This window comes from Heterocephalus glaber, unplaced genomic scaffold, assembly GCF_053883595.1.
Source record: "Heterocephalus glaber isolate CG9 unplaced genomic scaffold, H.glaber_assembly_v1.0 deba00001447, whole genome shotgun sequence".
In the NCBI taxonomy this organism is placed as follows: Eukaryota; Metazoa; Chordata; class Mammalia; order Rodentia; family Bathyergidae; genus Heterocephalus; species Heterocephalus glaber.
The window spans coordinates 1,033,665-1,050,701 of record NW_028258299.1 but is presented as its reverse complement, the minus strand read 5'-3'; the positions used below and the strand labels follow the sequence as shown (position 1 = coordinate 1,050,701).

The 17,037-nt window shown below is 55.1% G+C and overlaps 1 protein-coding gene across 5 annotated transcripts in view; it reads left to right on the top strand.

Moving 5' to 3' along the window:
* The window catches only part of Morn1 (MORN repeat containing 1), a 50,789-nt gene that overhangs the window by 20,578 nt on the left and 13,174 nt on the right, over positions 1-17,037 (top strand). For 4 of the 5 annotated variants that reach the window (XM_087214375.1, XM_021243587.2, XM_021243586.2 and 1 more), the window contains 2 exons: positions 8,088-8,211; positions 8,573-8,745. In XM_087214375.1, the coding sequence (XP_087070501.1) occupies positions 8,088-8,211; positions 8,573-8,745 (297 nt within the window). Of the gene's footprint in view, positions 1-8,087; positions 8,212-8,572; positions 8,746-10,643; positions 15,927-17,037 lie in introns of those variants that run through there. The other variant, XM_021243589.2, reaches the window with a different exon arrangement.

The following is a 17,037-nucleotide window of genomic DNA, read 5'->3' as shown; positions in this document are numbered from 1 at the left end:
GAGCTCATCTTCCAGTGCCTTGGTGGGAAGACTCCTTCCTCCTGCGTTGCCTGGGCACCGTGCGTGGCCAGCTCACCCAGGGGTAGTGTTCTGCCTGGGCCCTCGGTCCCACCCTCGAACCCGAGACCCCAGGTCCGAGTCAGTCCTGCGCTATCCTCGTCATCACAGCCTTGAGCTGGCTTTGCAATGAGAGATTCCTCCAACCTCGTGCGTTTTCAAAGTCGCATCGGCTTCACTGCGACCTTCACGTGTTCATCCGAATTTTAGACTCAGCTTGTCAATTTGTGCCCCACAGTCAAAGCCTGCTGGGGTTTGGGCGGGGATCCCACCCCGGCCCTGGAGAGGTCAGCATCTGAGTGACGCTGGGTGGCCCAGGTCGCGGCACGATGCCTCTCTGCACTCCTTCACAGCTGTGCCCTCTCGCGGTGTTTGTCACTTTCCATGCAGTCTTGCAACACTTCTGTTAAATCTATTAACAGATCATCAGTGATTTATTATTTATTACTAGGCACATGACTACACTTACTTTATTATTATAACTGGTGAATTTATTTGTTATATTCTTTGTGTGCTTCTGGGAGTGCATAAGTTCATTTGGAAATTGCTGGGCTACAATTAATCTTTATATATTGATCTTGTGTCCTTTGACTTAGCTAAATTCATTTATTAGTGCTGCTAGTTTTTCTGAGGATTCTTGGGACTTTTTATGTACATAGGCTCACACTGTCCTCAAATAAATACGATTTTACCTCTTCCTTGTGGTGCCTTGTTGTGGTTTTGATTTGCATTTGCTTTAAAATTAATGATATTGGACATCTTTTCCTGTCCTCATTTGCCGTCTATGTATCTGCCATGGAGAAATATCTATTCAGATCCCCTGCCCATTTCAAAACTTGGGTTAATCTTTTTGTTATGAATTATTCAGAGTTCTTTATGTATTCTGGAGTCGAGTCCCTTATCAGATGTCTGATTTGCAAATTTTTTCCCAATTTGTGAACTACCTTGCAGTTTCTTGGTGGTATCCTTTGAAACACAAAATACCATTTTTATGAAATCCAGTTTATCAAAAGCCTAAAAGCACTGGGGCTGGGGATTTAGCTCAGTGGTTCCGGTGCCTGCCTTACAAGTCCAAGGTCCCGAGTTCCATCCCTGGTACCAAAAACAAAGCCTAAAAGCACCAAAGGGAAAGGACTTTTGGTCCCATGTCTAAGACAACTTTGCTTAAACCAGGTTGTGAAGACTTACTCTGGTGTTTCCGCTCTCGCACTGAAGCCTGTGGCCCATTTGGAGGTGGCCTTCTTCTGTATTTTGTAAGGAGAGGGTCTGGCTGGCTCAGCACCACCTATTAAAAAGATTCTCCTCTCCCCAGCGGGTTGTGTTGGCACTTGATTTGCTGAAATGTTATTTAGAATTCTTTTCATCTGTTCATGAAAAGATACTGGTCTCAGGTTTTCTTACAGCTCTTCACCTGGTTTCAATGTCCAGGTAATGCTAACCTCGGAGAATGAGTTGGGGGTAATTCCCTTATCTTTGGTTTTCTGGAAGAGTCTATGATAAGTCATATTATTGCTTTCTGAAGTGTTTGATAGATGCACTACAAAGCTCACCTGGGCCTAAAGTTTTCTTTGTGGGAAGATTTCTAACTATGAAGCCAGTTTTCTTTGTGAGTGTGGGCCTATGCAGACTGTTTCCCCTTGAGTGAACTTTAGTTCAAATGTGTATTAGTGCAGGTCCATAATGTTTGTATTATTGGTGTCTTCTCTCCGTTCCCCAATACAGCTAATGGTTATCAACATTATTGATAAGCAACCAGCTTTTAGCTCCACCGATTTCTGCTTTCTTGTTCTCCTCTTTTCATTTCTCTCTTTTTTTTTTTTTTTTGTACCAGGGATTGAACTCAGGACCTTGCGCTTGCAAGGCAGGCGCCAGAACCACTGAGCTAAATCCCTGGCTTCATTTCTCTTTTGATCTTATTGTCTCCTTGCTTCTGCTTCTTTTATATTTAGCTTGCTCTTTTTCTAGTTTCTTAAGGTATAAGCTGAAGTTATTCATTTCACACCTTTCTTTTCTAATATAGACATTTACTGCCATGATTTTTCCCCTCAGTACTGATTCTGCAGCATCCTGCATGTTTCCTTATGTTGTATCTTCATTTTCATTCAATTTAAAATATTTCCTCATTTACTCCTTTGATTTTATGGACCCATGAGTTATTTAGAAGTTCTGAATTATTTGTTTCATTTCCAAATTTTTGAGGACTTCCAAGAGTTCGTTCTATTACTGAATTCTAACTTAATTCCATGTGGTTGGAAAAATGCTGAGAAAAATGTGTATTCTAATGTTGTGGGGTGGAACACTCTGTAAACATCTACTAAGTCCATCTGTTCAAAAGTTTGGTTGGATTCTAATATTTTATTGTTGATTTTTTTGTCTAGTTGATCTGTCTATATGTGACAGTGGGGTATTGAGGTGTCCCCCATTACAACTGAATTAGTGCTTATATGATTTTTCATGTCCATTAATAGCTGGGTGAGCTGCTATTTGGTGCATATATATTTAGGATTGTTATCTCTTCTTCTTGGATTGTTCCCTTTTCCAGTAGTGACCTTCTTTGTCTCACTTAATCAGTCTTGGCTTGAAATCCACTTTGTCTGCAAATAGAATAGCTACCCCTGCTTTTTTCCAGGCTCCTATCACGTGGAGTATTGTTTGCCATCCCTTGACTTTCAGTCTGTGAATTTTTCAATTAAATGTGTTTCTTGTATGCAGCATATTGTTGGATCTTGCTTCTTGATCCATTCTGCCAGTCTGTTTCTTTTGATTGGTGAATTGAGACCCTTAACATTGATGGTTATAACTGATATGTATTGACTTATCCCTGTCATGTTATTTTCCTGTTGTTGCCTTCCTTCTTTCCTTTTCTGTTTAATTTCTTGCCTTGCCTGGTAGATTGATTCTGATGGGGATCATGGAGTTGTAATCCTTATCATCTCTTTCTGGAATATCCTTCAGACACTTTGGAGTGCTGGTTTGGTGGACATGGATTCCTTCAGTTGTTTGTCATGGAAGTATCTTATTTCTCCATCAATTTTGAAGGATAATTTTGCAGGGTACATCAATCTGGGTTGGAGGTTGCTTTACTTTAGGGCTTGACATACTTCACTCCAAGCCCTCCTTGACTTGAGTGTGTGTGTTGAGAAGTCTACTGCAATTTTGATGGGCTTTTCTTTATAGGTGATTTGTTTCTTTTCTCTAACAGCTAATATTCTATTTGTGTGTTGAATTTCTGGAATCTTGACTGTTACAAGCCTTGGGGAGGATTTTTTTTGATCATGTCTAATTGGGGTCCTATGTGCCTCACTTATCTGTATGTCAAATTCTTTTTCTCTGTTTGGGAAATTTTCTGCCATTATTTCTGAGAGTAGGTTTTTTATGTCATTTGCACTATCTCCTGCTTTTTCATTGACTTCAGTCAAACTTATATTATTATTCTTTGGATCGTGTAGCAGCTGCTGGATTGGTTTCTCATGGTCCCTTTTCCTTATTGCTAACCACAATCCTGTCTTCTATATCTGATATTCTACCCTCACATTGGCTCATTCTGCTGTGTATACTTTCAATGGAGCTTTTAATCTCCTGGTTATCTGCTTGAATCTATCTCATGGATTTCATTTCTTTCCTATGCTGGATGTTTGTGGCTTCCATCACATTCCTGAGCTCCTCTATTTTCTTCTCTGTATCTTTCATTCTGGTCACTCATCTCGCCATTTCTGCTTTGATTTTTTTCTAGAGCCTTGTTCATCTTCTTTGTTACTTCTGCTGTTACCACTGCAGAGAGTCCAGGTAGGTGGCTTTGGGATTTTCCATCTCATTGCCCCCAGAGTTTGCTTTTGGTGAGCTGAAAGTCTGTGGGGTTGCATCTTGTTCAAGTATCTTCTCATTTTCTATTTTTTAAGTTTGATTCCTGAGTTGATGCTTATAAATTGCTTATGGTGAGTAGCTTTATTGCCAGTATTCAGAAACCTTAAGAAATGACTACTTCTAAGAAGCATCTTCCAGGTGTAGTTGGCTTTTGGGTTTTGAGTCTGTTCCAGCATCCTACCTCTTCAATTTATTGGGAATGAGAAGTTTCTGCCTACTCAGCCTAGCTGCCAGTTCTTTGGCACTGGCCTGTGGATCTTCCTTTTTCCTTAAGACTCTTAGGCAATCTCAGTCTTGGTACACCAGGAGGAACAACTGATTAGCACAATTTTGTCACCTTGGCTAAAGTAGTATAATCAACAATGACAATAGCATTGCCGGGAATTTAGCTCAGTGGCCCCTTGACTGCCTAGCAAGTGCAAGGTCCTATGTTTGATTGCCAGTACTAAAAAAAAAAAAATAGCATCAAATACAGCCTAGGAAATGACAAATTATAGCCGTTAATATGGCTTTTTTACCCTTAGGGGAGAAGATCTAAAAGGAGTTAGGGAGTAAGAAACAAAAATAAAAGAAGAGGAAGAGGTCAGAGGCAAGGCTGGAGGACAAACTCTAGAAGACTGGTGAAGAAGACAGGTGGGAAAGAGAAAAGGAAAAAATAAAAACAAGAACAGAACAAAACAACAATAAAAAACTAGAAACTGTGTTCAAACAATAAAAAAACAAGAACCAGAAAATAGGAAAAACAGAAAGAAAAAAAAGAAAAAGCCCAGAAGCATCCAGTTCAAAGTGTGCCTCTGCTGTCACTGTTAGGCAATGTGGGCAAACAGAGTCCAGAGCCGAATTGATTAATCCCAGCAAGTTAGCTGCAGCTTCATGGTGGGGTAGTGGGTAATCCCAGCCAGCTGCCCCTTTAGTTCCTCTGAAGTTCAGGCTGGTTTCTGGCTATGTGGCTGGAACCAGATTCTTTGAGCCTGCAACAGTCTGTGTGTCTCCTGCTGACTTGAACTCTGCTCCCTGACCTCCTGCTGACTTGAACTCAGCATCGGTAGGGAGGCACCTGGAGCCACTAGAGTCTGCCCACAGCTGTTCTGAGTTCCAAACTCAGTTGGCTCCCCTCCAAGATGGCTACCGGCCAATCACCCTCTCCTGGGTGAGGTCTGAACCCAGATAACTCACCAGAAACTGCAGTCAGATTCATTCACTGCTCCACTCCACCTGTGCATTTCTCTGTGGAGGCCTCTGGGGTAGTCAGTGGTCACTGTGGGTCTGCAGTTTCGGCCCGACATTCCCTCGAGGAGAGGCTCTGGGAGGGAGCGCTGCTTGGTACCTCCCTCCTCTTCATTTCAGTCATTCTCTTCACTCTCCCTGTGCACTTCAGTTCTCACCTCAGATCCTTCCCGGGTCTTGGGAACCCACTCCCCGTCCCTCCTTCTCCACCCCCCCCCACTGCTGTATTCCAGTGTAAGGACACCAAATCTTGGAGACGCTCTTTCTCTGCTCCACTCCGCCATCTTCCCAGAAGTCTTGAAATCCAAAACTTTTAAAGGGTGATGTAAGACTAGCAAATGTTCCAGAGTCAGGCGGAAGCATCTGTACCCTCCAGCATTTGGGAGAGCAGGTCCCCAGCCTGCACTGTCACTGGAGTTAGTGCCCCTCACCTAGCTCCATACTTATTCCATCAGTGGCTGTGAGTCTATTTCCGCTTCTGTTTCTGTCTTGGCCTCATGTGCTGTGCAGCATAAAGTCTCTGGGGTTTGTGCCGTCTCCATAGCCTGTCCCTGTGGAGTCGCCTTCTTTGGTGGCCCTCACACTAGCATCCACTTCCCGTGGCCTCAATGCAGTGGCGCTCGTGCCATGGCTGCTGATGCCTGCTGTGTCTTTATCTTTCCTTTCAAACCTGTTTGTATCTTTCCATTAAAGCATCATTTTGCAGGCGGCATGAAGTGGATCTTGCTCTTTTTTCTTTTCTCTTTAGCACGCTCTGCCTTTTCACAAAAATGGCTCTGCCATTCACATTTAGGGCGATTATTGCAGCAGGAAACCCAGAGTCACCACTTGGCTAACGTTTAGTTTGCCTCGGCTGTCTCCCCTGCATACTGTATTTCCGTCTTGCTTGAGTTTAGGATTCTGTTGTGCCTATTGCTTATCTGTTAAGAGACTTTTGCTGTCTGGGGGCTGTGTTAAGGGCTACAGAGTACATCTCTTTTTTTTCAGTACCAGGGCTCGAACTCAGGACCTTCCACTTGCTAAATCCTGAGCCCTACAGTGTACATCTTTAACTTACCACAGATACTTTCGAGTGGCTTCCATGCCCGTGTATCCAGTGTACATTCACGTGGGTAGTGTTCTCCAGATACATCGTTAACTTTGATGAAAAGACCACTTACCTTTTAAACAGGAAAAGTATCCATTTACCCACAGTTACTAATGCCAGCTTTCTCATCCTTGCTGTACATACACCTGGTATTATTTTCCCTCTGCCTGTAGAACTTACTCTAACTTTTTTTTCCTCCGCAGTGCTGGGGATTGGACCTAGGGCCTTTGCACTGAGCTATGTACCCAGCCCTTTACTTATTCTTTGAGACAGTTGCCCAGGCTGGGCCTGGTTCCTCCTGCCTCAGCCTCCCAGAGTGCTGAGATTACAGGCAGAGGAAAAGCTGCTCGAGCACGGTGATCAGGAAGCTAAGGGAGAAGGGAGGAGCTGGGGAAGGCATCGCACCCGCCCTTCCAGGCCACGCCCCAGCCTGCCTGCCTCCCAGCGCCACCTTTAGCGTGTGGAGTGCAGCGCAGTGGTGCATTCACCGTCCCCGCCCCGGAGACTTTGTGGGACACCCCAGATGGAAACCCTAACACACACTGTGGTCTTCATCTCCAGAAGCTCACCTTTGATCTTCTCTCACACCTTCTGCATCGGCATCACTGCTGAGCACTGCACACGGTGGCTACGGTAGCTTCCCAGCACCCTTGACGAGGATTCTGGCGCCTGGTGTCGGAGCCGCCTTCCTTTCAGCCTGTCCGTTCTCCTCCAAGGAGCCCATGCTTGGTGTCCGTGCCCCATGACTTGGCCTTGCTGGGTGCCAGACACTTTGTACTCCTATAAGTCTTCCCAGGCTTTGGTCTGGGCAGAGCCGAGTCCCTTGGACACAGTCCAGCCCTTCTGCCCCAGTCTGTGACAGTGACACGGGGCTGGAGAAGAGCTTCACCCCGTTGCTGCAGTGAGGCCTCCCAAGAGCCCCGGGCTGTGGCTTCCGGGCCTCTGAGCCCAGCACCCCCGGGCGCTCCCTACTCTGCTGCTCTGCCCTCCGGTCTGAACTCCGGCCCTGTGTCCTGCGCCCCCAGGTTCTCACCTCCATTTCTTCCACTCAGGGAGTTCGTGTGGCAGCCCTGGGTCTGAGCGACCCCGAAGCCACCTCAAGTGGGCACCTGGGTCTGCTGCTTGGTCTGTGTGTGTCCTTCATTTGCACAAACCTAGTTGATTCCAGTTCCTCTGAGCCTGAAAGACCTCGAGCCCATGTCGGCTCTGGAGTCTCAGGCTGGCTCTTCTGCTCCTCCTCTTCCTCCTCACCCACTCGGGCACAGCCACCCTACCTCCACCCACCATGCCATGCTGTCCCCGAGAGCCACCTCTCACTCCCTGCCAGGTCCCCAGGGGCAGGGGCAGGGGGCTCTGAGCATCTGCACCTGGCAGTTGGCCCTAGAGATGTGTGCCACCCACAGACACGTGCAGCACCAACCGTGGGCCAAGCCCTGTGTGGGTACAGGCAGGGTGGAGTGAGGGTGGGGCTGGCCCTGCGGTCAGGATGGCAGGAAGAGCAGCAGTGGCCCCCGGGGACCACAGTTGAGAGAGGCCTTACCATGGGCACCCAAGTCCCTGGCCAGCACAGTGAGGACTCCGAGAGTGTGGGCAATCAGCCAATTTAGGGGGACCAGGGCCCAGAGCTGGACTTTTGGAGTCCAGGGCTCAAGAAGGGGTAGAAGTACTGCTGAGAGGGTCCCAGAGATCCTGGCCCAGGGCAAAGCCACTGGCCGATGTTGACCGTGGTCGTGCTGAATTACAAGCAGAGGTCACAGGGACTGTCCCATGAGGTCCCATGAGGTCCCATGAGCCACCGTGCACCTCCACAGCCCCGCGGCTCCGGACTAAATCCCTGATTCTCTCCTGGAAGGCGAGAGTGGCCGGGTCCTGCGGATCTCGGCGGGCGTCAGACACGTGCAGCCCCCAGCCCTGTCTGAGATCAGCTTCTTCAAGGCGGATGAGGGGCACGGGGAGAAGCCTTTCGAGACCCCATTGTGAGTAAGGGTGACGCTGGGGCGCCACGCGGCGGGGGCAAAGGGTGCAGGTGCCTCTCCAGCGGTGAGGAGGGCAGGACCCAGGGGCCCCTGGGCTGCCTCGGCCAGGGCCGCGCCCACACGTCCACCCCACAGGACCAGTGCCCGCCTGGGGAGGCGAAACAAAGGCGGCCTGAGCCGGCAGGGAGGAGGGACAGAGGGGCTGCCCCAGGTGGTCCCAGCCCAGCAGGCAGTGGGGAGCCCTGCAGCCCCTGAGGGGCTGGACAGTGATCCCTGACACCTCGCTGAGGCCGGCTATAGTCGGGGCGTGGACTCTCGGCCCGGCTATGCCAGCCCCACCATGGTGCTGCTTCCTTGCCAGTGGGTTCCGGTGCCTCTCCTACCCTCTGGCCTGCCCCACTTCACTGCGGCCGGGGCCCAGGGCTGCCGTGGAACGTGCTGATACCAACTCACCACTGTCCCAGGGAGAGCCCGGCCCTGCCCTGGATTCTGGGGCCGCCCATGGCCAGGGTGATACCCCAGGTCACCTGCGAGGTGAGTAGGCCACAAACCGGCAGGGGAGGAACCCCGGGAAGGAGGGCCAGGTGGGGAGCAGGCAGGACGGTCCTCGGCTGGCAACCAGGTGGTCCAGCCTGGTGGCCCAGCAGTGGGGCTCTCAAGGAGCGCAGGTGGGGTGCAGCCCCCAGCCCCATGGTGGGATCCGAGTGCCGTGCCCTCCCTTCTGGGCACAAACTGCATGGCCTCTCAGGTCAGGAACCAAGCCAGGCCGGCATGAGAGCTGCAGCCCCACACCTGGTGGGCGGCAGACACAGAGCCAGGAGCAAGGTGCCTTCCACGCAGGGTGACAGGTGCCAGGCCTGGCGGGACGATGTCCCTGCTGATGGCAGAGGCACCCAGGTCTCAGGCCCACTCTCCCACCTGGCTCCTGGTTCCCACCACAGAACCCATCACCCCTCTGTCCTTCACCGGCCCCCTGCAGCAATCTGCCCCGGCTGCCCTCCCGCGGCCCAGGTCGTCAGTGCCGTGGGCCAGCCCTCTGAGGCCTCCCGATCAGGGCCTCGCAGCCCTCTCTGCAGAGGAGGGGCTGGTGGTCACTGGGCACATGGTGGGAGAAGGGAGGGAGGGACAGCAAGGTGTCCTCTCGGCCTCAGTGGCTGGGATCCCCTTCAGGGGGCCTGTGTCCACTCACCTCCCCCATCCCAGAAACCTGCCAGAGAGTGGCCAGGCCAGACCCAGGCGGGCCAGTCCTTCCGGGGAGCCTGGCTCTCCTCTGGGGAGGATTTGTCTGCACAGCAGTCCTGAGAAAAGCAGCCAGAGGATGGATTATTCCTCCCACAGAAGAGTGGGCTGTGGGCTGCAGGCCCCAAATGGCCAGGTGGCTGGTCTCGGGGTACAGGGTGGGACCTGGTCCGATCCCCTTTGTGTCCCCCCGGATTTACAGCAGCAGTGTCATGCTGTGTCGGTGGAATGATCCTCATGTCTCTGTGTAAAAATACTTGCTGGGCGCTGCACCTTCCGCTTGGAGAGTTTCAGACCCAAGGTTGAGATGGAAACCAGTGGGGAGTGCGGCCCTCGCCCCTCACCCCAACACTGAGTGCCTCCCTCGAGCACCCCGCGGGGCTCAGCCTGGGCCTTGTCTTTTGGATTCAGGAGCCTCTTGGGCCCTGTCTTTTGGATTCAGGAGCCTCTTGGGCCCAGGCCCCCAGGGCTTCCAAGTGTGGGTCCCTCCTGGGGCCACCAGGCCTGGGTTCCCTGTCGGGAGGGCATCTGCTGCCCACCGGGTGCATGGGCAGACTCTCCCTGTGGCCCTCCTGACCTCTCTGTGCCTCAGTTTCCTCTCTGTGAAGTGAAGTTAAAGAACCCCATCCCTGGGCTGGGCTGGGGTTGTCTGGAGGCAGGGACCCCCTAGGCTCCCACCCTGTCCATCCAAACTGAGAGGAGGCAGCAGACAAGGGCCGGCGCTCCCGGGCCCCTCCTGGGGATCTCTCTCGTGGGTGCTGTGGGCAGGGAGGACGCTCTGTCCTGTCCAGGGCCTGACCCGTCCTGTTGACTAGGGCCCCAGGCAGGTGGTGGGGCCCCAGCACTCCGCAAAGGCAGCCCAGTCCCCACACCCAGGCTGGAGTGCCAGTCACCATGGCAACTGAGTCGTCCACCAAGCCCGGACAAGAACGGAGTGCAGCTCAGAAACCTTCAGGCCCGGCATCTCGGAGGCCAAGTACAGGACGAGTGTGCACACAGGCAGTGGCTCAGGGGCCTGGCAAGGCTCCGCGCCTCCCGGCGGCCAGGGTGGACGTGCCGCGGTGCAGGTCTCTCTCCTGGCCGCTCTTCTTCCTCACATCCCCACAGGGACCTACGCAGCCTCCCACTTGCAAACCCTGGCCCCGCCAAACTGCTTTCCCTCCTATAACATTCAAAATGAACTTTCCCTCCAGTCCTGTTTCCCCGGAGCGAGCCTGCCCTGCACCTGGGGGGGATGACGAGCCCCACACAGTGCCTGGGCACCCACCTGTGCCCATCCAGCCCAGGACCCTTCAGACAGCTGCAGAGGTTCAGCTTCTCGCTTGAAAGTGCCAGACAAGGAATACACTTCACTGAAAAGCCATTGATCCCTCCTGGCTGGGAGGCCTGGAGTCGCCTGGGCCAGGAAGCCCTGTTAGAGACCCAGCCCCAGCTACCCTAGTTTCCAGGCAGCTCTGGGAGCCCTCTGCTCCCCAGGAAGGGGCTCAGACAGCATGGCCACGCCCCTCCTGCGGACTGATGCTGACCCTGGGCCCCATGCCAAGCGCCAAGTGGGAGCTCCTGACCAGCCAGGCAGCCTCGGCGTTTCCTTCCTCTCCCAGCTGGAAGAACATGGAGCTTGGACTCCGAAGCAGCTCTGCACATGCAGAGAGAGAAATCTGGATTGTTTCCCAGCAGCAGCCAAGCAGGGACCCATCCCTCCACCGGGTCCCTGAATGGCTGAGGAGCTGTATTTGAGGCCGGGCAGCTCTGCACCCCCAGGAGAGGGCCAGGTGCCCACACCCACATGCGGGCAGGGCCCACCCAGCTTGCCACCCGCATGGGGGCAGGGCCAGCAACCAGAGCACATCAGCTCACCAGAGAGGGCCAAGTGAGGCTGGACACAGACGTGGCTTTCCCTGCCAAACCCACTTAGGATGACTCTCTGGGCAGGGGGCCTAAGACCTGCAGAAGCTGTGCATCCAGTGCCCCTCACCCAGGCACCAGGCACAGCAGTCAGGATGAGCCCCACGCTGGTCAGCCCCTGTCCAGCAGACCTGAGGTGGCGCAGGGCTGACACAATGCCTGCTGAGTGCACCCTTATCCTAGGCAGACTGTGTGCATAGGACCTGCTTTTAGCAAACACCAAAGTGGCTTCAGCCCCATTCATGTTTGCTTCTTTACACAAAAGCCCAGAGGGGTGGGGAGGCCCCCTTCTCCATCTCTCTGGACTCAGTTTCTGCTTCTTATTTGGCTACCCTGTCATCTTCCTGTACTACTTCATGGTCCTGGGTGGCTGCAAAAGCTCCAGCCATCAAATGCCTATCCCACCTGGCAGGAAGGAAAAACCTAAATGGCAGAACTTGGCCACATGGAGGTAAAAAGTGCAATGTGCCTATAAAAACAGGCTTTTGCCATCCAAAAAAAGGAGAAGAGATACTGGCTGTGTTTGCCAAGGAAGGTACACCTCCTGGGCCTGCCCAGTGAATGCTTGAAACAAAAACAGGAACTGTGGGAGCTGGAGACTGAGCCTTGCGCTCCCTCCACGTCAGAGGCTGTCACCTGTGACCCCGTGACCCCGCTCACAAAGCCGCTGTGAGCAGCCCTGGCCGTGGCTCATGCCCGTCCCCAAGTGGCACTGGCCTTGGCCTTGGCTCAGCGGGGCGGGGTTGACCTGCAGCCCTGCTCCTGGTCTGTGGTGCTGGGGGGCTGGGGGGCTGCAGGACTCCGGGACCGGCCTCGTGGATGGCCCAGCACCTCCAGTCTCGCGCCTCTGAGCCCTGGAGCCTTTGTGGTCACGGCGCCTTCAGCGGGGCTGCGAGATCGGAGGTGGAACGGGCCAGCCGCCCATGGAGAGCCGCGCGCTGCCTGAGTCAGACCTAAAATTAAAGTGAGCGGGAGGTGGTGGGCACTGAGCAGTTATCGATGTTTCAACGCATTCCTGAGCCCGGTGCCAGCAGCCAGGCTGGATGGGGCACGGCCGCCTGGTGCCCAGGACGGTGGCAGGAGGTGGCCACGCAAGGAGGCTCGTGGAGCCACAGCCCCCGGGGGTCCGGCCGCCGCGCAGCTGACCGTGACACAGGGTTTCCAGCATCACCGAGGTCCCGCGGCAAGTAGGGAGCAAAGCCCCCAGAATTCGCCTTTCACTTCCACCGGAGTCAGATGGAGAGAGGCCCCGTGTCAGTGATACGTAACTGCAAAATGCACATTTCGGTATTCTGTTGATATGAAATATTTGACTTAACTTTACAATAGACGATTTGCATTTCGTGGAGAAGGAAAGACGACCTCCCAGACGTGGACCGTCGCCAGATATTCCAAACCCTATTTTGAATAAATTACAGCACCCAGATTTCAGCAACAAAGCACATTGATTTTACATTCAGGAGCATTTTTATATTTAGTCTCCTAACCTTTTGTGATTCCCACCCACGGCTCAGCAAGCAGAGCCTTTGTGCGCCCCGTTCCTAGCGGGGCGTCTGCCTCAGCCCTGTAATTCAACCCCATTGACTCATGGAGCAGGTGCCTGCGATGGCGGACAGCCGCGTGGCCCAGGCTGGCCCTGCACATGGGATCTGGGGACCCGGCGGAGCCACAGCAGCGAGCACAGTCACACTGCTTTTCCTCTCTTCCTTCTCCACTGCACAGAACCCTCCCCTCGAGTGTTTCCTGTTGGCCTGAGTGGTTTCTCCTTTTCATGTGTTGGACAAACGAATTGGAGTAGTCATGAGACGGGACCCAGGAAGAGCCAGCCGTTATGGTACGATGATTTAGAAGATCAAGGTGCCCTCGGCTGCTAATTCAGTCTTGCCAATAAAAGTGGAGGGATGCATAGCAGGGGCTCCTGGAGATTTCAGCGCCCTGTGGGGCAATACCACACTTCAATACTAATTGTCTATAGCTAATTATGGCAGGGCAGCACCAGAGAGCCATATTTGTTAAAGGAAGCTTGTGCTATAAATTCCTTTTCCGGGAATCATCTCATACAGAGGGGACGTCCCAGAAAAATACAGTATAAAAAGACATCATGTTGCTTCCAATGCCAAAACAGTGGATAAAAATGGAAATTTGCTCAGATATCAGGGTGAGATTCTGTCCGAACGCAGCTGGGGGCGTGGGGTGGGGTGGCGACCTGGCAGGGGTGCCACCCCTTCAGGAAGGTGGCTGGAGGTGGGGTGGGAACCCGTGACTGGCGGGTGATCCCCGCCTTCTCGGGGCTCGGCCTGCTCTGTGGGGAACAGCTCTCTCATGCTTGTGTTTTGAGACCGGCCCCTCCATGTGCCCAGGCTAGCCTAGAACTGCTCTCCAGGGTGCTCCGCCTTGCCCACAGTGGCTCTGCCCCGGCGCTGCTGCCCCTGACCGACACTGTGTCCCACTGACCCCTCCTTCCTGGGGCCTCTCCTGCTGGGTTGTCCCTGGCACCCCAGCCCCCCGCTGTCCGAAGCGGCTCACTCCTAAAAGCCATGAGGTCCGGTGAGTGAGGCTGGGGCAGGGCAGAGGATGGAGAATGGTGAGGCGAGCCCTGCACCCTGGGGCTGGGGAGGTGGGGCCACGGGCCCCAGGAGCGGTGACGGGTCCCTGCAGGCTGGAATCCGAGGCGAATGTGAGCCGTGCGCATCACAGACGAACACTGACTTGGTACGCGCATCTGTGCCGTGCAGCTCCGACGCAGCTGGGCAGCGACCCCAGCAACAGGAGTGGCTCCAGCGCAGGGTCTGGGTCTCCCGAGGGGGCTCTGGGGGTCTCAGAGCATCTGTCACGGGCAGGGCGGGACTTCAGGCCACCACAGGGCAGGCCTGGGGCAGTGTGAGCATCAAACACAGTGGGTTGGGCTGGGGATTTAGCTCAGTGGTTCTGGCGCCTTCCTCGCAAGTGCAAGGTCCTGAGTTCAATCCCCAGTACCAAACAAAAACAAAAACAAAAACACAGTGGGTGACTGGGAGCAGGGTCCGCTGGACAAGCTCAGAGCTCAGCAGGGCTGCTGTATGTCATGGGTCTCAGGAAGAGGGACCCCTGGAGCCTGGCAGACGCCTCTACCGTGGTGCTCCTGCAGGCCGGGTGCCCCAGCAGCACCACGACCCCCCAGTGGCCTCATAGGACCTCAGCAAGCCCAGCGTTGGGACCCTCCCCAAGGCCTGGCCTACAGCCTTCAGAGGCATGGGGTCCCACAGTCAGGGACCCGCGCAGGACGCCGGGTACCCAAGAGCCCAGCAGCTCCGCCTGGGCTGTGTCTCCCCAGGGGCTGAGCAGGGACCACAGAGCCCAAGGCAGACAGACCCTGTCCCCTTGGCCGCGGGGCTGGGCAGGGGCCTGGGTGTGGCTGGAAGCCGTCCGCTGGGGGGTTTGTGAGCTGCACCTCGGCGTTTCTGCAGATTAGAGGGGTGCGCGTGTGCGTGCGTCTGTGTCTGTATGTTCTGGGGCCCAGGGCCGTGTGAGCCGGGCCAGTGCTCCGCTGCTGTGCTGCCCCCCTTGGCCTTCCTCGGGGCTGCGTGGCACCGCCATGCCTGGGCCTGGGCCTGATGCCGGTGGTGCCAGTGCCCACGGGTCTCCCTCCATCTCGGCTGCCTGAGTGGCCCAGTGCAGGCCTGGCAGGAGTCAGGCCCTTCCAGGCCCTCAGCTGGGTGCTGCAGCCATGTGTGCCCTGTGGTGTGGCCTTGGTGGTCCCACATGCCCCTGCGCTGTCTGTGGGTAGAGCTGGCGGGCTCAGGCAGGCGCGGGCAGGGCAGGTGTGTCGCTGTGAGGCCCTCCGGTGGGCAGGGCAGGGCTGCCTCAGAGTCCACCGCCTGCTGGCCAGGCAGTGCCTGCCTTTGCGCCCTCAGCTGCCCGCCCGGCTGGCTCGGCCTCCATCGGGAGCCTCCCACCTGGGCACCCAGTTGTCACACTCACCAGCGGCCTGGGCCTGGCCTCCGGGCGGTGTGCACTGGTCACCGAATCTGTTCAGAGCCCCGTGGCCTCTGTCTCTGTCAGCCACCGTGATCCCTGTGTCAGGCTGGGCCCGGCAGGCAAGTGCAGGTCTCAGGTTCCAGGCACTGACGAGACTCAGGGGCCGTGGGGTGGCGGCGCCCACCGGGAACAGGTGCCTGGGTGCCATGGTGTCCCCGAGGGCCTGGCCGAGCTGTGCTGTGTACAAACAGCTTGGCTGGGGGGCTCTGGAGTGTGTGGGGGTGGAGAAGGTGGGCTGCAGGGGCTCCGGGGCGCTGGGCCTGGCCTGGGTGTGGAGTGATGGCTGCCCCTCGGCAGAGGGAGACCTGCATGGGTGCAGCACCAGCAGGGGTCACAACCATGCCTTGGGGGCGTGAGGCCCCTGGTTCCCAAATGCTCGGGGCCCTGGGCAGATGGAGCTGCGGCTTGGGGTCACATCTGTGTCCTGGGCTCGGGCTCCAGAGGCCTTTGGCCACCTGTGGCTCTCACCAGCCTCTGCCTGGGGCCCCTGATCCTGAGCCCTGACTTGGAGACACATCTGGCCCACCCACTGCTGCACCCACTGGTCCTTGTTCTCACCAGGAGACTCACCTCTGGAAACTAGAATGGAAAGTCTTCTATAGACCAGCTGTTGCCGGGAGCGCACCTTCGTCCCAGCCTCTGGAGAGACTGAGGGAGGAGGCTCTCAAGTTTAAGCCCAGCCTGAGCATCGTAGCAAAGCCTTATTGCAAAATAAAATAAGGACTGAAGTGCTGCTCAGGGGTGCAGCCCTTGCCTAGCATGTGGAGTACCCTGATTCCATCCCCAGTGCTGCCAAAGGAAAAAGAAAAAGCCAAGCCCGGCCCAGGTGGGGCAGGGCTCGGTTAGGGGTGGGGTGGTGTCCCTACTCCTGAAGTCTGTATCTGGAGCCCCGGCTGGTACAGCCTCTGCGGGTGCTGGCAGGCTTATGGCACCTGTATGAGAGCTGGCCTTGCTGTCCCTGCCTGTAAGTGGGCAACAGTCAAGGGTCCAGGGTGTGCAGGCTGCGTGCAAAGAGCCCAGAAAAGGCCTCCGTCCACAGCGGGGAGCCCAGGCACCCAGAGTGCAGGGACCACGTGTGTGGGGAGCATGGGCCTGCATTCCCCAGGCTGGAGGGGACATTGCCAGCCAGCCCTGGCCACCACGGGGGCAATGGGCCCTGGGTAAACCAAGGGAGCCCTGGCCAGGCTGCCCGGGAGCTCCCACCCCCTGCACGGAGCTTGAGTCCTGCCACACGTGCGCCCGGGGTGGGGCAGCTCCGCATCCCTGGTCCCTGCCGCCGGCCTCCACAACACAGCTCCTTGCCTAATGGAGCCCCCACGAAAACTAATGCACTGTGTCTGGTCACCTCCAGCAAGGCCATTGCCTGCCCCACAGGGCCAATAACAGTTTAGTTTTTTGAATTCACTTAAATGGAGAAAACATCTCCGGCTGCGGCTTGGTCACCTCCTGGCAGGTCCTGGCCCAAGGCGGCCGTTTCACGGTGCCAGCGGCCCTCAAGTCCTTGTTTATCCAGCAATTTCTCCACCTCCTGCCTTGGTGTCCTACACAGGTGATTAGGGAGTCTAATTGGCTCGGCTGTAAAAAGATAATTAATTGACATTTCCCTCCTGGAGAGGTCAGGCTGCCCAAGCTCCAGGCCCCTCCCGGGTGGCACTAAAACCTTCA